The sequence below is a fragment of the Alligator mississippiensis genome, chromosome 1 (assembly GCF_030867095.1).
Source record: "Alligator mississippiensis isolate rAllMis1 chromosome 1, rAllMis1, whole genome shotgun sequence".
Classification (NCBI taxonomy): Eukaryota; Metazoa; Chordata; order Crocodylia; family Alligatoridae; genus Alligator; species Alligator mississippiensis.
Window position 1 is genome coordinate 429,857,523 of NC_081824.1, and position 23,761 is coordinate 429,881,283.

A 23,761-nucleotide genomic window follows, 5' to 3' on the forward strand; every position below is an offset into this window, starting at 1 on the left:
AGCCCGAGTCACAGCAGTGAGTTCAGCCTTTTGAGCTGAAACAGATGGGTTTATAGGTCCTGCTTCTATCACATTCTGTGTAGTCATGATAGCGTATCCGGATTTTCGAATTCCATTCTCTATACTCAAGCTGCCATCAGTGTAGAACTCCAGGTCAGCTTTTTCAAGAGGTCTGTCTCTCAAATTTGGTCTTGAAGAATAAACAGTTTCCAATGTTTGCAAACAATCATGCACAAGATCTGGTGTGTCACCCATAGATGGCAACAGTGTTGCTGGATTTACAGTGCGAGAAATGGCCAATTTTATTTCAGGCTTATCTAGGAGGATGGCCTGATATCGAGCCATTCGTCCCGGAGTTAACCAGTTCCCTCCTTTCTGCTCCAGGACTGTAAGCACTGTGTGAGGCACATATACAGTCATTTCATGGCCTAGGGTTAACTTTTCAGCTTCTTGTATTAGCAGACAGGTGGCAGCAACAGCCCGGAGACAAGCAGGCCATCCACATGACACAAAGTCTAATTTTTTTGAAAAATATGCCACTGGTTGTTGCCAGCTACCCAATTTCTGTGTTAAGACTCCCACGGCTACCCCACCTCGGTCATGCACAAAAAGGGAAAAAGGCTTACTCATGTCCGGTAGTCCTAAGGCGGGTGCTTCAATGAGAGCCTGCTTTAACTGGCAGAATGCTTGCTCACACTCTTCAGTCCATTCGATCACCTTTTCATCACCTTGTGTAGCTTCATACAGAGGTTTTGCAATAACCCCAAAATTTGGAATCCAAATCCTGCAAAAACGTACTGTACCTAAGAATCCTCGTAGTTGTTTCTTTGTTATTGGGGGTGCCAGCCGGCATATAGCTTCTTTTCTTTCAGGCAACAGGGCTCTCTGACCAGGCTGTAATTCAAATCCCAAGTATGTTACTTTCTGGGACATGGGCTGCATTTTTCTTCTGGATACTCGGTATCCTTCTTGACCCAGAAAATTAAGGAGGCATATTGTTCCTTCCAGGCAGCTTGCTTCAGTGGTGGCTGTTAAAAGCAAGTCATCCACATATTGCAAAAGAGCACAGGACAGTGGCAGTTTTAGCCTACGTAAATCCTTGCTTAATGCAGTGCTGAATAGGGTTGGGCTGTTTTTAAATCCTTGGGGTAAAACAGTCCAGCACAACTGAGTCTTAATGCTAGTATCTGGGTCTTCCCATTCAAATGCAAATATTTCCTGAGATCCCCTCTCTACTGGTATACAGAAGAAAGCATCTTTTAAATCAATAACCGTAAACCAGTTATGATCTGGGTTCAAAGCAGATAGCAAGGTGTACGGATTAGGCACTACCGGGTATATACTCACAACCACTTTATTTACAGCTCTTAAGTCTTGGACGAAACGATATTCATTACTCTTAGGCTTCTTCACAGGCAAGATGGGTGTGTTAAAAGCTGATGTACATTCACGGAGAAGGCCGTACTCCAGGAACCGTTCAACTAATGGCTTCAGTCCTTTCCTGGCTTCCATCCGCATTGGATATTGTTTCACGCATGGAGGCTGGGCCCCTGGCAAAAGTTGAATCTTCACAGGGTCAGCATTTTTAGCCTTCCTGGGTCGGTGACCTGCCCATACCCATGGAACAACAGCATCGAGCAGGGTTTGAGGAATATCTGGTGTACTTTCCTCTCGGAGAAGGCCAAGAAGGCAAGCCTGCAAATGCCACCCCTTTTCAGGAGGCACTATTAAAAACATTTGCCCATCCTGGAACAACAATGTAGCTTGCAGTTTACAGAGGAGGTCTCTTCCTAAAAGGGGAACGGGGCAGTCTGGCATGTACAAGAATTGATGGGTAACTTCGGCCTGCCCAAGATTACAGGTCATTGGCTGTAGGAGGGGTTGTGTTACTGCCTTCCCTGTAACCCCTACCACCGGCACAGTCTTTTTACTTAAAGGTTTCAGTTTTTGAGTTAAGACAGAATGGGCAGCACCTGTATCAATGAGAAAATCTACCAATTCATCTCTGTCCCCTAGTTGCATTTTTAACCAGAGGCTCGTCAGGGGACACTGGGATCTGGGTTACCTTTCCCTCCCAGGCCTCCGGTCCCCTTCAATCTGAATCCTTTCCAAAAGCGAACAATCCACTGCTCTTCTCTTTTTTCTTTTCACCTTCCCCAACTTTCCGATAAGGGCATTCCCGCTTCCAATGTCCTTTTCGTTTGCAAAAGGCACATTGATCTTTCTCTAATGGACCCCGTCTCTGAGGCTGTCTCCGGGATCCCTCATCTCTAGGTTTTCCCGTGATTGCAGCTGCCACTAGAGCTGCCTGCATTTTCATCTTTCTCTCCTCTTTCTTGTCCTGTTGCTTTTCCTGAACACTTTCTCGGTTAGTAAATACTTGGTAAGCAATGTCTACTAGTTGGGAAATAGGCATACCTGTTGCTCCATCTGTCTTCTGCAATTTCTTTCTAATGTCTGGTGCACTCTGACCTATAAAGATCATATTTACCATGCGAGCGTTCGATGCATCCTCTGGATCCTCACGAGTGTATTGCCTGAAAGAAAAGAATTTACACTACTGGCGACTCCGCCAGGAGAGTAGTGTAAATTCTTTCCAAAAAAGCACTCGGGGTCTCTAACCATTGAGGTCTGGGGGATGGGTGATAAATCCATTTCAGTGCACCAGCTGTCCAAATATTCTCTGCATTTCAGCTTGTTTGTGCAGGGAGTTGGTTCTAAAAACAGTTGTGTGTATGTACAAATTTGCTTTTTGTTTTATCCCCTGCACCCTCTTCCTCTCTCCACCCTCTTTTCCTGCACCCAAGGCTTTGCCAAATCTTGTCAGTTTTCCTCTCATCTTTACCCTTCTTAAATCCTCTCTTGCCTTGACTACTTCCCCTCTTTATGGCCCTGGATCCATGCCATCCTGCCCCTCTTAACACACATTCAGCTACTTAATAACTTTGTCTCCCACCACAGAGCCTACATTATTCCATTTTTTTTTTTAAATTGTCATTAGTTTTTCCTAACCTTTTAAAAATATTTGACTCTAAGTTCTAGCTCTTGAGCCAACTTGAAATAAGTCCATTAAAATCGGTAAAGCTGCATCTGCTGACAGTCTGACTTAATTCTATTAAGTCCTATGCAGAGCTCTGTAGTACCATCCCTTCTGTATTCACGTGAAACATTGCTTGCCTTTTTTCATTTTTTCTTCTTCTTTAATAGCATGTATAGCCCCAGCAGGTTGTTAATGTGTCAGTTTTATCCTTCAGATACTGAGTTAATACTGATGAGGCAGGGTCCTTCTGTGAGCTTTGAGAAAGTGAGAATGTACAAACAAGCCATTACAAGGTTTCCTATAGACCTTCAAGATGTGAGCTAGAGTTAAGACCACACGTGATCTCTACTTCAGGGTATTCAAATTTTCTACCTGACAGCAAATACTCTGCCTAAGATTTATAACAGTGTCTTAACATCCAGTGGAAACCATGTTTATACTGTGGAAAAAAAACAAGCAGCTTGTTTTTGTAAATAAAATGGTGAGAGTTGATAATTCAAGTAAAACATCTACCAGGGGGGTTTGCAGTTGCACATCTGACTTAAAATGGGAATTGGACTAAAGCAGAGAAATGTTTGGCAGGATACAGTGATATATTCACAGGGGTGTGATAGTGTGATCGTATCCCCTCCCCTTTTTAGCTGTGTTGTAGTGAGCTCTTGGTGCGGGATCTGGGCAGAGCCCTTGTTTTCACATGGAGCCCAGGGGGTGATAGCTGCCACTGCCTGTTCATCCTGTCTTTTCCCCTGCATTGAATTCAGTGGGGAGGGGGAGAGAGAGGAAGGGCAAATAGCAGCAGTGTTCATACAGGGGCTCTGGCCAGACCCTGGCTCAGTCTGCTGTTGAGCTCAGAGCTCACTGCACATGCGCAGAACAGCCAAAGGAGAGTGAAGGGGGGTATCCCTTTTGCTCCATTTCTGGGTCTGCTACTGGCAGGGTGGATGTGTTACAGAATATTTCACAGGAGAAATTGTTGACATCTTGCACAAATGCTACCAGGAGTGAAACTAAACCTGACATGTACATGTCATTTCTGTCAGATTTGGTATTGTTTGCATTTTATTTAGATGATAAAATCTTCCTGTCTGCATGTATAGGGAACATCTTAAGTTCCCCTGTTTTCTGTAGAATGGCCACCTTGTTACAGTAAGAAACAATGAGAATGAATGTCATTTTACTTTGTAATGGATTATGCTTTAATAAGGGATGCTGAAGAATGCATCATACGAAAATTCCCTGGAACATGTTTTAGATGAGAGTGGCTCTGATTTATGGCCTTCTGTGACGGATTTAATCCTTTGATTACTGTTCCTAGAAACTGTTGTACAAAAGTGGAAGGTGGAGTGTCCGTGGCTGAGAAGATCTGAGTAGAATTCCTAGGCTAGGGACAGAAATGACATGCAAACTGGAGTAGGTGATCAGAAACTGGTTCAAATCTGTAACACATCAGAAGTTCAGTGCACATAAACTGCTTTCAAAATGGCTGAAACTGGCTTAAGATAAATGGGATGGATGTACTATGAGACTCAAAATCTCAAGACTATGAGATTTAAGTTTAAATTTGCTTATTGAATTTCTGTCCCAGATCCCCTCTAGATTCAAGTTAACTCACAGCCCCCCAGCATCCCAGGATACTTTGCACCTCCCCCATCAGGCCCTCTTGCAGGGTGGGCAAGCTAGCCTTGGCCCAAGATGTCTTCTCCAGTCAAGTAGGGATGCATACTCTAGTGCCCCCTTGCTTCTGGCCTGGGCCACTGCAGGCTTGTGGCTGCATTTTTTTGGAATCAAAAATGAATGTCTGTTCACTTGCTTATCAGTTCAATCTATGCAGTTTAGACTAACCTGCGAAGGTGAATTGATTTAGCCTTGGGCTTTTTGACTGTCTGTACTTATCCCTCCATCTTTCCATGGTCTCTCAGTTCCTGGCTAATCTATAATAATTCCTGGCTAATCTATAATATGTGACGAGGGGCTCCATTTTTATTTTTTTTTAGAAATCTGCTAGCCTTCCTGCTAATTTTTCCATTTTGGGGGGCCAAAATTAGTATTTACATTGTCAGTCTCATCGGCAGCCTTCTGCACTTGAGGATTTTTTTTGCCTCCAATAAGAGAGGAGAGAGAAAGAAGAGATAGGAGCTAACAGAGGTCAAGGCAAAACACAAGCTCTTCAAAGCTGAATGAGGAGCTTGTGTATGTGGTATAAGTAAAAGGAAGCTGAGGACCAAATTAACATGTCTGGAGAGAGACTATTGGGGGAATGAAGAATTGGAAGAGTATTGTTAGGTGAGAGAGTATCAGTAGAAATGAGAAAGGAGGAGCAAATTGACAGAGATGGGAAGGGAATTAGAGTAGAAGGAGGAACTAATGGAGAGTGAAATCAATGCAGTATGGGAATTGTGCTGAGAGCAGAGAGTTTGAGGCAAGGGAGGGGCTGGAATGAAGTACTATTTGAGATGGGAGAACAGATGGTAGGAAATTATTATTTTTTTCAGTGATGGCAAATATACTTGGATTTAGACAGGTTGAAGGCTTTTAATACTACATTGTAAATGAACTTCTTTTTAAAGTAAAATCATTCCATCTTTGTAAGAGAACCATATTCTCTCTTTGTTTTCCCTGGTAGAAAAAGAAGTGAAAAATAAGCAAGGAAATTGGTTTTCTTCCCCTTCCTTTTGTATCATTTTTGTAATATGGGAAAGAAAGGAGAGCTAGGAGTGGAGAATAAAAATGGAAAGGAAGTAGAATGTTCACTGCTGAACTGAAAATAATTTTTGAAACATTTCAAGTAAGTTTCATTTCTAAATCTGTCATTTTAAAGTACAAGTGAGAATATGGCAAACCTTTTCTGTGAACACTTCATTGCACTTGAAAAGCAAACATTTTGACCAGCAACACCTGCTTCCCATAATTACTGGGGCTCTTCCATGGCCTCATATGGAGAAGGAGCAGGAAGATGGCCTCAGGAGACAGCAGAGAGGGCAGGAAATGAGGACTTTTTGGCAGGAACCCAGTCAATAGGCAAGAATGGGTGGCTGTCATTTCAAGGAGGTGAAAGACATTATGTTCCACACTTGGAAACAAGAAAAGGCTTATGAGAGGAATGAGAGAGAGAAGCAGGTGGGAGGAAAGATACTCTCTCAGTTGCTGTTCCTTATCTTGTTTTACTTGGGCTTTTAATTATGGAGGTTGAAACCAATTTCTGGTTTTGCTATTACAGAAACAGTGAGAATCACTCATTAAAATAGATCCTCCTGGTGTGCACTGGATTACTGGAAATTGTTATAATTGCATGCTGCAATTTTATAGTAGACAAAATTGCCAGTTTTTCCTATGCCTTCATTTCCCCGGACTGAATTTGTGTTGTAGTTTGAGTACACTAATCTACTCCCCAGCGAGTTAGATGGTAAAACATAAGTACAACACACCATGACACCCTAAAGTTAATGCCTTACAGTTTGAGGAAATTGTTTGTTCAATAATAGGAATGAAGAAGGCATAGAACACAGCAATCCATATCCCTAAATCCTTTAAGCAGCTGGATGTGCCGTATGCTAGCAATTATCCAATACAGTAAGAATAGCACACTACATTAACATTAAATGCAGTTAGCTTAATCTGGGGCTTTGGTACCAGTTTGATATTGGCTCCTTAGTTCCTATTCACAGCATGCTTTTGTTTTCAGTGGAGTGCTGAACCCCTGAGACCATAGAAAGCTCATCAGAAAACTGTTCCTTCCTTCTTCCTTGCCTTTAAGCAGCACTTTCCTCTCCCAGCTGCCTGTGCTTTGCATGCTGCTGCCAATAGACAGCTGTCTCCCTGTTTGCCTACTCCTTCTGTTGCCCCTAGCCATGCTGTGGTCTCAGCCTGTGCTGATATACCATCTATTTCCTCAGTGCATAACTCTTGCTTCTGATCTTCCTTGTGCACAGCACAGCTGCCTTTAACTTTTGACCCATCTCCTCCCTCACTCCTATTGTTCAGTGCAGGAACTAAAGGGTTAATTTTCCTGGAGCATTGTTTTATTCATTGGACTATGATTCCTTTCTATCCCTTACCTGTGTCACAGATCAGAGCCTAGTCTTTGCTACCATGCAAGGACAAAGGGGAGTAAGGGAAATAAATCCACTCTTCTGTACCATCTCTGCCTGGCTTCCAGGACCCTGGCTACTGGCACCACATAGTCCCTTCCCACCAATGAGCATATGTAGATATTTGCAGATATGAGCAAAGCGGGGAGGGGAGCCTTCACTTTATCATGGTTTTGCTCTCTCCTGCATAAAGCTGATCTGGCAAGGGGGTGGTAACACTCTTGGTCCTGCTCCCCCAGCTCTTCTTACCTTGAGCAGCTCCCTCACCCAGAGCAGATAGAAAATGCAAAAGACAGCCCTTAATATCTACCCATGCTTTGAAACCCCTGCAAGAAAGGCTGTACAGAAAGGAAAGTTGTATTATTTTGGTCGGGGGATGGTGTTGTCTTCATCTCTACCTGTAGAGGTGAATTTTCAGCTGCTCTCAGTAGCTCTCTGGGAAGGTTACTACTGCTTGAGTGATTCATTCCTTTTGCTGCCACCTTTTCATTGTGCAGGCCAGGGGAAACTATGGGTGGGAGTGAATTAATCAGTGTTTGTATCACTCTCCTTTCCCCTGGTAGACTTCTTTTGCCTAGCACAGGGCTGCAGACTCCTGGGCCTTGCATCATGGGGGCAGCTCTCCATGGGGCCCCCTACCCTGCTGTGCAGATAGCCCATCCTCCCCTTAGCCCATGAGTAGCTGGGCTTCTTCCTCCCTCTTTTGCACATGCAGCCTATCTCCTTTCCCAGCTGTGTGCACAGCTTGATCCCTGTCCCCTTGTTGTGCAAACTGCTGGGATGCATCGTGACCCCAGCTGTGCAAGGAGTGCATGTAGTAAAGACTTCTCCCTGGGGCCTCTCCCACTGTGCTGCCCTGCCGCCCTACAGAAAGCAGAAGCCAGAACAGAGAGTTAGGACTCTGTGGACTGTACCTGCCATAGCAAAGGAGCAATGTTGGGGAGCAGTGGCTGGGTTGGGAGCCCATGGGCCTAGCATATTGACCACATGCCCTGGCCTAGGATGCTGCTAACTAACTTGACCATTCTAACAACTACTTACTTCCTCCAAGCTGCGGAAAGTTTGGGCTATTGTGACACTTACTTATACCAAGCAGTACCCTACCCTACCAAGTAGGTCTGTAACAAGCAGGACCTACTTGTTTTCATTGGGCTGTGTGCAACCCAAATCCCAATGTTGCTAAATATGAGTAAGGATGCCTTGACCTTGCTTATAAATTAGGTGCAATCTCAGATTGCCTCTGCTCTCAAGTTTACTCAAGACACAAGGCCAAACTCACTCTTAGCAGGTATTGTGTTCCAAATTATCTGGTACACACTTTTAGAAAAGCTTGCACTTCTATATTGTGATATCATGTTGTTTTTAAATGTTTAAATTGCTGCCACAATCACAGTCACTTGGATTCTAACTCAGCAGGAAGCTGGTGAACTTCATTTGACTCCAAATACAGCCCCTTTGTTCAAGCTGTTATGTCTTTTGATGCATTTCAGTTTTTCTTTGCACATCTCTTATCTGCTGTACTGGAAAACGTTACTCAGAAGGCAAGCAAGACTAAGTAGCATCCATGTCTGTCTTGCTACTGGGTACACTACACTTGCTGTCTGCTTTCATGGAAGGTCATATCAAGTTCATTCAGTGTTGTGAATGAAAATAATCAATTGATGAAAGTACAGAACTGGAAACCTTAGTGTATTTTCTTCTGTCTAAAGAAGACCAGCTTTATTTTAGATGGAATCATTGGGATGTTTTCAGTTCTAAAGGCAGATGTCTTTTGAGACCTTCAAACAAAAGTGCTACAGTGAAAACCTATTATTGTAAAAACTTATATCACAATAACAGATTGCAAATAAGTGAAGAGTAAATAAATGAGGTGCTCACTTTCCCTGTTGCTATTTCATTTAATCTTTTCAGTATAGACATATTAGGAGCGAAACCCCAAAGGGTCTAGAGTTTGGCCACAAATGTGGCACATTCAAGTCCTGACATTTGATATGATGACTACTGTCACAATATCACTACACTGCATAAATGGCACTGGATCACAGTTTCAGTGCAGAAAAATGTATGCTTCAAAGAGTGGTGGTAGAAAAGGACCAGCCATATCAAGGAATGGCCAGTGCTCTTCCTCTGACGTTAGGAACAGATGTTGCATTTGTCCTGGAACAGGGAAGTCCTGCAATTGGCATGTACACACATTGCCCTTCTAATTGGGGTTGAGTGAGTGGCTGAATATGTTGCTGCTTTTCTGCAATTGATTCAATGACGCAATCCCAGGACAACTTTTCCCTTGCACTTTGCAGTGTCCTGGGGCAGACTGTTAACATTTCTTATCCTGTGAACCTTTTTCAGAGTATATCCTGGGACCATGGGAGGATCTAGAATTTTGAAAAGGGGTGTGCAATGGCGTGGTGTTTCATCACATACAAAACAGCACATTTTTTTCGCTAGTTAAAAAGAAATTTGAAGCTTTGCTAAGACCCAAGGGACTTACTGCTGCATTATGCTGTTTAAGATTGAAGCAAAACCAAATATAACTTTATTGGAATGCATTTAAAGCAGTCTGCAGGGCTGTGAAATAAGACCTTCATTGCCAGGAGCAGCTAACAGACAGCAGAGTTACAGAACAAAGGCTAGCTTGATTTGTGGAAACATCAAGACAATTAAAAAGAATAGAAGGGTCATTAATACCTGTGGAATGAAGAGTTTAGGAGTGATCAGGTAGCTTATAATGAGCCATGAAGTCAGTTGACTCTATCACTGCTGCCTGAATAGAAATACTGCTGCTACTGCCAAGCAGTTGGTTTTAAACTTTTGGTGGAGCAGGAATCAAAGGGGGTGCAAGTGAACCAGTCCACCCTCATCCCCATATCTGACTCTGCCTGGGACAGTGGGCATGAATGTCTGAATGATTGCACTTTGTCCCAGGATAAAGTGATTCTTTTGGGACAAATGCAATGTCTGTAGCTTCAGAGTCCTCCAGTAGGAGGTTCCCATGATCACCTTTTAATAATATGACACTGTCAAAATGTTGTTTTTGAACCTGTTAACTTTGGTGTTAGTTTGGCAAGATGAAGTAATGCTTGCTTAAACTGGTTAACATAAATCCATCTTTACATTATGCAAGATGCAGGTGTAAAAAATCTCTCTCTCCACGTTACAGTAGAATGACAATTTCCATTTTAGATCATTGTGGAAATCAAATTTGTACTGTATGTGTATGCAGATACATTGATCTTACACCGGTTCCAAAAGAGAACTAATGTATTATAAGCACATTGGCTACTATTGCAAAATCCATGAAATAAAAGACTTCTTCGTGTTCATATGAAAGTATTTTAAAATGCAGTGCTGGTATTTTCTTTTGCCGTTTTTTTAGTAACCTGGCAAACTGTAGGAATGAGTGTGTTTACATATACGTGTGCACACACAATATATGGGATAGTTTTCAGTTGGAAAATGAAATCCCTATAGAAAGGGTTTTGTGAGACTGTTTCAGGAAATCTAAGAAATCTACATTTGCAATCTGTTTCTTTGCCTGGGAACTTGAAAAGTTCAAGAGTCCCACAGAAAATCATAATTGTTACTAGTATGTTTTGTAGTGTATATATGGAATGATAATGAAACTAGGGTTACCATATGTCCGGGTTTTCTGAGACATGTCCTCTTTTTGGGTCCTCCCATCTCAGTCCAGGATGTCTTTTTTTTTTTTAATACATCAACAAATGTCCAGGATTTCGATTTGCTCGGCGTCAAAGTTTTCCCCAGCATTTCCTAACTTGCCCTAGCAAGGAGCTGCTTGGGGCTGGGGGCAGCAGGGGGAGGGCAATTGGAGGCATCACGTGGGCCTGTGCATGCACATGAACATGGCTGGCATGCAGCCAGCTAGGCAGGGTGGTGGGAGCAGCCCCAGCAGCTGGATGCAGATAAGTCTATGGGGGCCAGGGGTTGGAGGGCCAGGGCTTGGGACTGTCTTGGGGCCCCCAGCCCCAGGCAGCTCCTTGCTAGGGCAAGCCAGGAAGTGGTGGGGGAGTGGGGTGGGGACATGTATGTGTGCGTGTGTGTTTGGCAGGGTGTTTGGTAGGAGTGTGGGGAAGGGATGGGTGCGTTGGGGGGGTGGGGTGCGGGGGGGGAAGTGCCTGCTGGCGTTGGGGGAAGCTGTCCAGGCACTGGGGCTGCAGCAAGACAGGGAGGCACCTGCCCCTCCAGCGGGGGAAGGAAGCTTGAGGGTAGCAGGGAGCTGTATGTCCTGGCCGGCAGCACTGGGGCCAGTGCTCTTGCTGTTGGGGGTAGGGCAGCTGGGAGATGCTGCAGGGCTGTGGGGAGCTAGGTGCTGTGGGTCAGGAACAACTGGTACAGAAGTAATCTGGTATAACTGGATCACCTAACTTGGTTATATTTGAAGTGGTGATGATGGAGTCTTTATACTCTTCTGATATACTTTCATTTCCCAAATATAGTGTATGGATAGGCAAATTTCTATATCTTTTGGATAGGTTAATCAACACACAATACAAAACCAAAATACGAAGCAATATTTATCTCATAAGGCGAGTGTGGAGGGAAAATTTGTCACTGTACAATAATGTTGAACTTAATCTGTGCTCTTCAGCACCAGCAGATGTGTAGTCTGTGGGGAGTAGTTTGGCTACATTTGGATTGATTGTTTTATTTTGTTCTGTTTTGTTTTCTGTTTTATTTACATCTGTCTGTTAAATCAGAGATGTAAATAGAAAATGCAGCGCTTGGCAACAACTTTTGGGTTTGCGACTTTCCCTGGAGGAGTTTGAGTCCATAAAATGATGAATGGCTTACAATGAGATGTAATTATTATATTTTGATTTCTGATATAATCCTGTTCTGGTATTTTTTTTCATATTATAACTATTTCCTGCAGACCAGCACTTTGGAACATGACAAAGAAAGCAAGCACACACTAAGAATGATGCACTGATTCATATATTTTGATACCAGGTTTTAAAATTTCATAATGCTGTGAAGAGCAAAATATATATAATTTTTTTTTTTTTTTAAAGTTTCCATGGCTTATGACTATATACAAGAGAATGGAAACTACTTATGGAAAATGTGAGCTGTGGGTTGGGGATTCTCATGGAAGCTATGGAGTCTTTCCTCTTAAGCTACAGAGTGTGGGAGTGAAGATATATTACCTCTATCCTTTTCTCCATAAATCAAGATACCTTGTACTATATGCTTTGTATTCAGGCAAAGTCAGCTGCATTCTCTGGCCGAATGCCCCATCAACAGCGTGCCAGGACAGTCCAAACATGTAGGTAGTTGTTGGACTAGAGAATAGGAAGTAGCTAGCTTGGCCCCTAAGAGAAGCATAGTGGAGCAATATTCAAGCAGGACTCATTCAGGTTGACTATCCCTGCCTCCAGAGAGCCCATTTTTACGTTTTCAGAACCATTGTAGTTTTCTTGTCTCTTAGACTATCCGTTCCAGATTCTCCCCATGAACAGGATAATAAAGCCTAGAGGTTCTCCACACAAAAAGTGCTTAATGTGACAGGCTCATTTGTAGTGTGTCTAGTTGGATGCTTGGATTCAGCCGTTTGATTACTCACTATAATCTCTGAATGTCACTTATCACCGTAGAATCAAAAAACCGAGATGAAATTGATTGATTTTTTTTTTTCATTTTGAAATGAAAAAACTAAATATGGTGGTAGAGTAAGAAGCCATCAATTTATTAAGCATCTTATTTATCAAAATATCCTGGCCCAGTAGAGGCAAATTAAAGTTCTTGCTATGTAAGCCTAGTTGTCTAAGAGTCAAAACTAGGAGTGAGACCTTCTTTTTCAAATCTTGGTGTACTTTATGTACAAAAGTATATGCACATTTATAAAATCATTGAACAGTAGGGTTGGAAAGGACCTCAGGAGGTCATCAAGTCCACCCCCTGCTCAAGGCAGAATCCTCCTGAATAAAACCATCCCAATCAAGTGTCTCTCTAACCTGCTCTTAAACATGTCCAAGGATGGAGGTTCTATAATGTCTTCAGTGCTCACAGGTCTGAGTAACTAAGTTTTAAAAGGATTTTTAGCAGTAATCTAGTTGTGCTTCTATTGATGTCAGTCATAAAACTAACTCCATTGAGAGCAGAGTTAGGCCTTGTTTACATGGTAATTTTGGGTGGCTCCTGGAGCTTTTGGAGACAGGGTGGGGGCAGGGGGCAAGCAGAGTCTGTAAGGAGGACTGGGGGACTAGAACGGTTTGCCAGGTGGGCAAGCGGAGTCTGCAGAGGGGTTGGTGGGGTCCAGCAGGGTTTGCTGGCATCAGGAGGGCTAGCCAGACCCCTTGAGGGGGCTTGGGCAGATAGATTTTGTAGAGATTAGGGCTGGAAGGCACCTCAGAAGATCGAGTTCAGCCCCCTGCCCCAGGGGCAGGAAGTCAGCTGGGGTCATAGGATCCCAGCAAGATAAGCCTCCAATTTTCTCTTGAAGGTGTTCAATGTAGGTGCTTGAGCCATCTCTGATGGCAAGCTATTCCAGACCTTGGGGGCTTGGACAGTAAAGAAATTCTTCCTTATGTCCAGCCTGAAACAGTCTTGCAGTAGTTTATAACCATTCGACCTCGTCATCCCTTGGGGCGCTCTGGTGAACAAACGTTCCCCCAGGTACTGGTGGTCACCCCTGATAAACTTATAGGTGGCCATCAGATCACCCCTGAGCTTGCGCTTTTTCAGGCTAAGGAGCCCCATGGCTCTCAGCCTGTCGTCGTAAGGTCTGTTTTCCTGACCTCTGATCATGCGCATGCCTCTCCTCTGGACTCTCTCAAGCTTCTCCACATCCTTTTTGAATTGTGGGGCCCAAAACTGGATGCAGTACTTCAGCTGCGGTCTCACCAAGGCTGACTACAATGGTAGAATGCCATCCCGGGATTTGCTTGAGAAGCATCTATGGATGCAAGCCAGCGTTTTGGTCGCTTTACTAGCTGCAGCACCGCATTGCAGACTCATGTTCATCTTGTGGTCAATGATGACCCCCAAGTCTCTTTCTTCCATAGTGCTAGCCAGCATAACACTGCTGACCCTATAAGGATGCTGCAGATTTTTCCTCCCAAGGTGGAGAACCTTGCGTTTTTCAGTGTTAAACACCATCGGGTTCTCATCTGTCCATTTGCTGAGCCTGTCCAGGTCAGCCTGGATTGCCCTCTTGTCTTCAGGTGTGGATGCTTTGCCCCAAAGTTTGATGTCATTGGCGAATGATGACATAGAGGGGCTCTCTCCCTCTCCCTGAGACCGGGGTTATTTTTAACCCCCCGAGCTAACCAACCCCCCTGACGTTGCCCGCCTCTCTCCTACCCTGACGTACTTCCTCAGCTCAAGGTACCAGTGAGCACTAGTAAAAATGGCACCAGGAGTGGCTTGTGATATTAGGGTGTTTGGCGGGCGCTGGGAGTGCTGCCTAGTATGTGTGGGGCCTAAAAATAGTCTGGTTCTGGGAGGGATGATAGGAAAAATGCAGCCCCATGGTTGAGGCTAGCTGCTGGGATCCAAATACTGGGATTTCCTAGCCCTGGGGCTGTTGGGAGTTGTACAGAAGTTCAGTTAGATCAGTCTTACTGAACCTGATCCAAGTTAGACTGCCTTGGAGGTAAACCTAACTTAGATTGGATCAGCCATTTTTAGACCGATCCAAGCTTCTTGATCTTCTGTATAGTTCACATATAGATCCACCTTACTAGACATCCAAGTGTAAGGTCTGCACCTGGGCAAACTTAGTTAGATTGGGTAGTCATGTTTAACACAATCTAACCTCCCCAAAAACCCTTATATACCCTAATCACTCTAGGCTACATCTTAGTGTAAACACCCCGGCTGCCCCATCTCCCCCTGGCCTAGACTGAGCCCACTACCACGTCCTGCTCTCCCCAGTGTTGGCACTGGGTTTATGACCCAGATACCTTGTTCTGGGTGGACCCAAACCCTCAGACCAACCACAACTTCTTCCATTTGATAATAGGCAAATTTTATTGATACACAGTGATAGCAGATCAGAATAACACCAGCAAGGCAAACAAAATAACCCATCCCCCCATTCTATATGTACCAGTCCTAGGGTTTTCACAGAGGGGAAGGTACATCTGGCCAGTATGCAAGCTTCACCCTGTGGTTCTTCCTTGACTGTGAGATGTCAGCAGCCTGGATGTTGGTGGCCGAGCCCTTCCCTCCCCCAGGGGTGTGGGTGAGATGGGCTGGTGGTGTGCCCTCTGTCCATGGTGGCCTTGGGTTCCCTGCTCAGAGACCCTTTGCTGCTCTGAAATCCCTCCTTTTAGTATGCTTTCTCTCCTCTGATGTTGGTTTCCCTATGGTCAGCATGCTGTCCACAGTTTGTCCTGTCAGCATATTCCTTTGTTTCTCAAACCCATCGTCTGCGCACATCTTAATTTGGTCATTTACTGATGTCTTACTTAGGGCATGTCCCAGACTCCTAATCTGGTCTGTTCACCAAAAATGGAAAGCCCTGGGGCTCTGTAGCTGGTCACTAACCTGACTCCAATGTGGCAAGCCTATCTCATGTTATGGGTACACTGTTCATGTTTTGAATTTCCCAGGATGTGTGTACCCACTTGTCTGTTGGCCTTGGATGTGGTGTCTGCCTCAAAGGCTGTGAACCTTTGTCACAAACAGGTTTTTAGAAACCAGTTAATCCTTGCCATTCCCCTGAACCATTGTTTTAATGCACTATCAACTTTACCTACAAGACAATTCCTAAAAGTAAGCCTCTAAATATCATTTTCTAGCCAGCACCCCAGGTCCCTGCTTACTGACCTGCCTATCTCCTCCACCTTTGTACTTATGGCTGCCTGTGCTGCCTATCCCAGGGGAGCAGGCAGGGAAGGGTTAGCCTGCCTGCTTGGCTGCCACTTCTGCTGTCTGGGCCACTGCTGGGCATGCAGGTTAACCCTTCCCTGCCTGCTCCCCTGGGGCAGACAGTACAGGCAGCCACAAGTGGGTGGTGGGGGATGGGCGAAGCCCCCGGGGATCAGGAGGGAGCCTCTCTGTCCTCTAGTCCGCTGCTGGCCAGAATGTGTGACAGCACCAAACTCGAGCTAGCACTAACACCATTTGATCTTTGTGTGGCTCACTGTGTAAAGTGTAACAAGGCCTTTTGACCACCTTGAGCAATTGTATAAATCCTACTTTGAGTCTGTTAGATTGAGGGGATGATTGAGCAGTAGTAAATATCTGCCACTTTTGTATAGCAGTTCTCAAACAAATGTAAATCTTTTTGGATTAGGGATTGGAATAGGAATAGGAAGTTCAAGGAGTCCACAGTATATTAAGATAGAAGCAGTGGAAAAAGGTATAAAAGGCATCAGCCCCCACTTACTCTAATCAAGCATGCTATTTGTGGTTTGGAATGGCTTAGATTGCAACATCAAGAAATATAATTTTTCTTTTTTTATGTATGTGTTTCTGTTTTAGGCAACCAGGGCTGCCCTTACACAGCACTGCACAAACTTGGGAGATTCACTAGGCAAAGAAAATGATATTGCTGTGATTATTGATGGCCAGACACTGAAGTATGCTCTCTCGTTTGAGGTCAGGCAGAGTTTTCTGGACTTAGCACTGTCCTGTAAGGCAGTCATCTGCTGCAGGTAAGAAATGTCAAGATTTTTCTCTAGTGTAAAGCTGGCATGGAATTTGTGCAACTTTTACTTGTGTTTTAACTAACTATCAATAGCACATGCAGAAAATAGACAAGTAAAAAACCCAGCTTATTGTTGAGAGAAGGGGAGATGTCTGATGCTTGTTTATTCACAGATGGGCGTGAGTTGTCTGTTATTTACAAATTATTAAGAAACTAGCCTGTTCACAGTGTGGTCCCACAGTGGCTGCGTGGGAGGAATATTTCCATGCCAAAGGCAGTTCTGTGGCAGCTGCTGCTGCAGTTGCTTCCATAACTGTGGTGCCTCCAACTCTGCAGGAGTGTGTGAACAACTGGCTAATCGATGAAGTCTTGCATTTTTCCTTCTTCCCTTACCCTGACAACTTGTGGTCACAACGCAGACAGCCCTTGTGAAGCATGCAAATGATGCACACCTCCTGCCCAGACTCTGGTTATGTTACATTCTTTTCAGCTGTGGAAATGTACTGGATCTTGAAAACTGAACTACTATGATGGTCATCTATTAAAAATAGTGCCATGACTGCAGAAATAGAGAGAGGATTTTCCCCTTATAAAAAGAAGAGTGGCTTTTAAAAACCGTAGTTTTACTTTTTTCCTGAGCAGGAACTTATAACTGTCCTAAAGTAATAGGATATAATAAGGAAATGGGGGGCTTCCTGACCCCTTGATTGCAAGGGTAGACATTGAAGAATGGTAGTTGTGACGTAACACATGCAATTGTACTTGAGCAATAGGATTTAAATAGCCAGAGGTTGATTCCACTTCGATTGACAGCCTGTTCATTAAGTAGAGCTGCGGAAAGAGGCAAGGAAATTTATACTAAATACTTTGTCAGGTACAGAATATCTCAGCAGTATGTGTTAGATTGTATTTTGTGTGGGTTTCCCTAGATGGCTGCCATCTTCTGATGTTCTCCTGTGAATATTATCCTAGCTTAGAGGTCTGACTAGGTGTAGCACTCGGCATTCTCCTGGTTTTTAATTTTCACAGCATTCTTTTCACTGTTGTTACGCTGCTGATTTTAAGTTTGGTGAAATTTGAAAATGTTAGTGACATGAATATTTTATTAGGCTAGATTCCTTAGTCTTTTTTTTTAAGAATAAAGGAAATCTGGAGACTTCAGTAATCAACCCAGTCATCCTCCTTATTGTTTTTGAAGGTTACTACATTGTACTTCAATTCATGCTTTGTAGTAGTAATATTTTAATTTCAAGGGTAGGGTGACTGCACCTCAACTCATGAAACACTAATAGCAAGGCTGTTTAATTTATGTACCGCTGTATTCAAAGCATCTGAAAATACTAGAAAGTTAGCATGGCCTTTGGCAGACTCCGTAAGTCAGTCTGGGACCACAGAGGCAGCAGAATATTGACGAAAGTGAAGGTCTACAAAGCCATCATTCTCCCAACCCTCCTTTACAAAAACCTGTGAAACATGGACCATCTACCAGCATCCTGTCAAGAAAATAAACCACTTCCACCTGTGTTGCCTGCAAAATGTACTAAAGCTCAAGTGGCAGGACAAGATGCCAGACACCATGGTGCTCAGCAGATCAGTTCTCCCCAGCATTCACACTCTACTGAAACTGGGGCAGCTGAGATGGGCTGGCCACCTTTTAAGAATGCCCAACACTTGCCTGCTGAAGAAAATCTTCTACAGTAAACTGTCAAATGGAGTATGCTCTCGCAGTGCACCAAGGTAGCGGTATGAAGACACCCTAAAGGTGTCTCTAAAGAGTTTCAGCATTGACCTGGAGTTATGGGAGCAGTTTGTTCACAACCGTCCATCCTAGAGGTCATCAGTCCAGAATGGAGCACTGGCCTTCGAACAGCAACGTGTGACAGAAGCAGTGAAGAAACGTGTGGCCAGGAAAATGAAAGCTTCTCGTACCCAGTACTCATCACTTTTCTGCCCCTGCTGCAGTAGATTGTTCAAGACAAAGATTGAGCTTATAAATCACCTACATACCCACACAACCATGTCTCCACCCTCTTCCTCTTTCCTTCCTCTTTCTCTTTTCTCCTCCTTCCTTTTTTCTCCTTTTCTCTTTTCTTCCCCCCTGTTTCTTTCCCACTTCTTTTCTCCCTTCTCCCCCTCCCGTCCACCCCATCCTCCTGCTGCTGGATGCAGTCGTCTTCACCTACAAAGGACACACAAAGATAAATACTAGTTAACTAATCCCCAAAATAACCTGGGTGTGATGAGCAAAATATTTTTGCTGTTTGTATAGATGGGGAAAAAGGAGCCACAGAGAAATCCCCCCACTTCCTGTATTCATTTGATATTCTTTCTAAAAATCAGAGAGGAGTTTCATCTTTCAAGTGCCCTTGAATGCCACGTCCTGTTTGCCACTTAAGAATTATACTGACTATATATTTATATACCTGACAGTGCATTTTTTTAATTTTTTTTTTAGGTTTCTCTTTCTATTTTGTCCCAGCCTTATCATTGATGTAAGGAGGAAAACTTCAGTGTGATAATGTGTATGTAGGAGAGGCTTTGAAATTTAGTCCTGACTGTACTTTTTCAGAAATATGTCAGTAAGATGACTGCTCCTTACTTCTTCATATGCTTGTGATCTCATTTTGAGATTCATATTTGTGGATGTTGCTGTTTGTAATTGTCATCATACAGTCTGTAATTTATTAGTTGCTCTTCATAATATAATAATTACAGTACAATATTTAGCATTTATAAATATAGATTATAATCTTTCCTAAGTAGGCCTTTGTTTCAATGAAGCAGCAAGCTCTTTATGAAGCTGTGTTTGTGTGTGTGTGTGTGTGTGTCTGTGCGCGTGCGCATATATATGTGTGTATATATGTATGTATGTGTGTATATGTACACATGTATATATTTTGAGCTTCATAAAGAGCTTGCAGCTCTGTGTGTGTGTGTGTGTGTGTGTGTGTGTGTGTGTGTGTGTGTACACACATACACTCACTTACTTTCAGGAATATATAATCAGGAGTCTGTTCTTTAAACCATTCCTTTGCCTTCTCACACAGGGAACTTGAAGATCCTTTGGTGCACAGACTAACATAAAAACAGCTATGTAGAGAACCAGGTCACTGGCAGAGAAATCTTCTACTTTCTCAAATGGCTCAAATTAACTCCATGGAAGTTGATTAATGTTGCAGCTTCCAGCCACTATAACAGCCCTCTCAGTTGTAGTCTTTCAGAAGAGAAAAGTAATACATTTTGGTATCTTCTAGTATCAAAATTTGTTCTTTGTGTATACTGCAGCTCTGTGGAGGTTCCTTAGATAAATTTTGTGTGGAGATTAATGGTCATTTTAGTTAAACATCAGGTAGTCAGATAGTCTCACTTGGCATAACCAGTGGAAATTTTACCACTTACGCTGTTTCACTGCCAGTTCACAGCAGGTGTTTAGCTTACCCCACTGCTTATTTCACTACGTCACAGAAGAATTTGACCTATTGTTTGGATCTAGGTTTACACAGATATTGTCCCATGTCATGACTGCTCCTGAAGGGACAAAATACGAGCCCCAAGCAAGTGAAATACAAAGACTAGTCAACCTTGTATTCTATGACAGAAAGGCTGCATCACTTTTTAGACTTTGAAAAAGGTTTGTACCCTCAAGGACAAGCATGTATATTTTTTATTTTAATTTTTATTAGTCATATTTGGCCTGTGAAGGGGAAGCTGTGGGCCCAAAAGGTATTGCCACATTTTGTGGGTGCAGAGGAAGTTTTATTTGGACTCCAGAAGTGATATTTATTTAATCAGATAAATAAATGCACATAGACCCTGGACTAATGTATTCTTGCTGAATTTTATCTTTTAGTAGGTGTTTACTCTTATAAAAATAGTAGATGGCAAAGACGGCTACAGTCCTGCATTGGAAGAGGAGGTGCACCTGCAGGTTTTTCCATTTGTGAGTTCTGTGATTCATCTCTTGTTCCAAGTGCAGCTATTCATAAGATTGCAAACAATAGACCTTTCTCAGTTTTCCAACCAGACTGTTCTATTTGTGCTGCTTCCAAGCACTGTTCCAAATGGTCTTGAATAGAAAAGGTTTCAGTCTGCATCTACCTCTCCCACATCACATTGCCTTTTTGTTGTTATTAATATTAAACATGCTGTGGGATGTGGGGAAGTGGGGTTTCCTCTTTTTTTTTTCTTTTTTTGTAACTGTTTTGCAACACAATAGGAAACCTGCTTGAATGCTGTGACCCTGCCTCCTAAACATAATCAGCTGAATTCTTCATGAAGCCAGGAGAATTGCACAAGGGATATTTTGACCCAAGGTGTTGTGCGTCTGCTGGGTATTTGTAGCCCATACACTTTGGTATATGTTAGTCCCCATAAAAATTTCAGAGTAAGAGGAATAAAGTGTGTGGGTGATAAGTTAACCCATTCATGAGACTCCACATCAAAATTCGTCTCATTAGAAGGCTCATCTGCATGCAGAAGTTCCTGTACAATAAATTTGAATATGAATTTACAACTCACTAGTTTCTCTGCACTAACTCTGTGTGGATGCTCTTAATACATCAATAAGCTTGCTCTCTCAGGAGGGTATATTGGCAAGTGTCCAGTGCTGCACTGATGCATGTAACAACTACTTACATCATTACACTGAAGTCTAGACTACCTCATAAAGTTCAACTATTAAAACTTTTGTGTGCGTCTACATTTGAAGCTCCTCTGTGATGGCAGAAGTCTCCTTCCCACTGACAGTCTGATGTGTGTATGCAGCCTTCAGCTGGCTGGCTGTACCAGTTCCTTCAGTAACTGGTGCCTTTTATGGGTGCGCTTCAGTCTCTGGCAGCACAGCTCCTGCAGGGGAGCTTTGCACAGCCTACAGAAATGCATGGATGGGTGTGTTCTCAGATGAGTGGACTGTTGCTGCCAGACCTCCTGCTAGCAGAGACAGATAAGTGTAGATGAGGCTGTACTGCTCACTAGTATGAGCCTTTGATCATTGTACACATGCTGTAATAATGTCCACATGAGGAGTAATGAGTGTGCTGTAAATTCACACCCGAGTTTACTACTCAGTAATTTCCTGTGTAAACATCTTCCGTGTTGTTAGTTCCATACGCTTGTCTCAATATTTTGAGCACATGGACCCTTTAAACCACCAATCCAGCCTAAATTGCTGCATCTCCCCTCACCCCCTCAAGCTTGGTAGAGATAGATCAAAGGCCCCTACAGCCTAAGCAATCTACATTTGCAGAGCCTTAATTTAAACTACTCAAGTCATGTGACTTACTGTAGATAATCAGCACTCTTCCCCGTTGCCAAGATTAATTTAATATTAGTCATCTCTTCTCCCCTATCTCTGATGGTCAAACAGAACTGCCGTTTTAATTATTAGCTGGTTAAAGAAACTAAGGAACAATGTGGAAAAATATTGTCAAATGTAAATCAAAGAAAAAGTGATGTAATTTCATAGGTTTAAAAGGGGAATAAAAATAAGTGGGTTTGGAATCCCCAGGGAAAAAGAGGAATGCCTTTAAGGCTTTGCAGGAATGTTCCATTTACTTGCCAGGTGCTTGATACTGTAGAAAAACATTTTTTATCCTACTCTGGGCTGTTTTAATAGTACATTGCATGTCAAATAAGACAGTGCACTTTAAAACTTCACAGGAAGAAGTTTAAAATGTAATTGGCACAGCAAGAGGAAATTTCAAATTAAATAGTTACAGTCTTCAAACAAAAACATTAATTGGGAGAGGGGCCTGGTGTGTTTTAACCCGATCGTACAATGTTTAACCATTTTAAAAGGAGTTATGTTGCTATTCTCAATTTAACATAGCATAAATTCATGGGACTTAATATATCATAAATTCACTATAAGCTTTTCATCCCCACTGGGGAATTTCAGATGCATTTGCCAGTCAAGGACATTTTTAATATACTTAAGATATACTGTATATTCATTTACTAGGCTTTAGACATAAACCATAGTTGGATATGGCTTTCAGGAGTAATCTTTTAAGATGAAACTACAGTAAATTTGGCCCTGCTTTTTTATAATAAGAATGAGAGATATGGTATTCTCTGACAAGCTAAATTGCCCCACCATTCCGTTGTCTCTAGTATCAGGATTAGTTGCAAAATTGAGGAATTATACCCTTCCAGACTGGATAAAGCTTGCAAAACCAGGGTTAGCAACTCTATCCTCAAATAAATACATCTGGTAAGAAATGTTATTCTGTACATTTAGACTAGGGACAGACGTTCAAAAAGCCTGAGCCTGAATTGATTCAGTCTTTGCAGGTTAGTCTAACCTGGCTAGTCTAAATCAGTTTGTAACCATACAGACATCCCAGATATGCAGGCACTTGCCTGCAGTGGTTTAGGCTAGAAACTGGGGAGTGCTAGGGCAGCCTTCCCTTCCCCTTCCACAGGGCTGAGCTCAGGGGTGGGGGTGGGTGGCCAGGCCCCAGCAGGATTAGGGAGGGGCTCCCCTCCTCCTTGATAACAAAGCATTTATCAGCTGTTATCAGCATTTAGCACCCCATCAGAAAACAAACAGCCTGTCTCATTAGTTCAAGCTCTTCTTAAACAAAGAAGGAACGGAGGTACATTACCAGCTGAGCTGTTGATTGACTCCAAAAAGCCCTACACCAACACTGCTGTCTGCCACAGCACGGACCTTAGCCAGCATGTGGTCTGCTAGCTAATGCTGAGGTGTCTGTGTAAGGTAGAGGGGGTGGGGGATCCCTGCTTAGCAGGGAGTGTTTAGAGGAGGGAGAGAGCATGAGGAAGCCAGGCAGACGCTGCTGTGCCTGCAAGTCTCTGCCAGAGCTGCAGCCAGGAAGCAGAGGAGAGGGGCCAGCCCTGCCGTGGATCAGAGAGCCCTGCCAAGCCCAGAGAGCATGCCGGGATGCTGGCGGAGTCTGTTCTAACTTAAACCAGTAAGGGGTCTGGGACAGACATTGCATAAACCGGTTTGACCCAAATAAGTCGAGTCTGATACTACATTCAACCAGGTTTATCTCA

General features: G+C 43.3%; 1 protein-coding gene across 4 annotated transcripts in view; it reads left to right on the forward strand.

Moving 5' to 3' along the window:
* Positions 1-23,761, forward strand: part of ATP8A2 (ATPase phospholipid transporting 8A2) — a 555,201-nt gene that overhangs the window by 223,847 nt on the left and 307,593 nt on the right. For all 4 annotated transcript variants that reach the window (XM_014595931.3, XM_059720367.1, XM_059720374.1 and 1 more), the window contains one exon: positions 16,579-16,751. In XM_014595931.3, the coding sequence (XP_014451417.2) occupies positions 16,579-16,751 (173 nt within the window). The remainder of the gene's footprint in view (positions 1-16,578; positions 16,752-23,761) is intronic.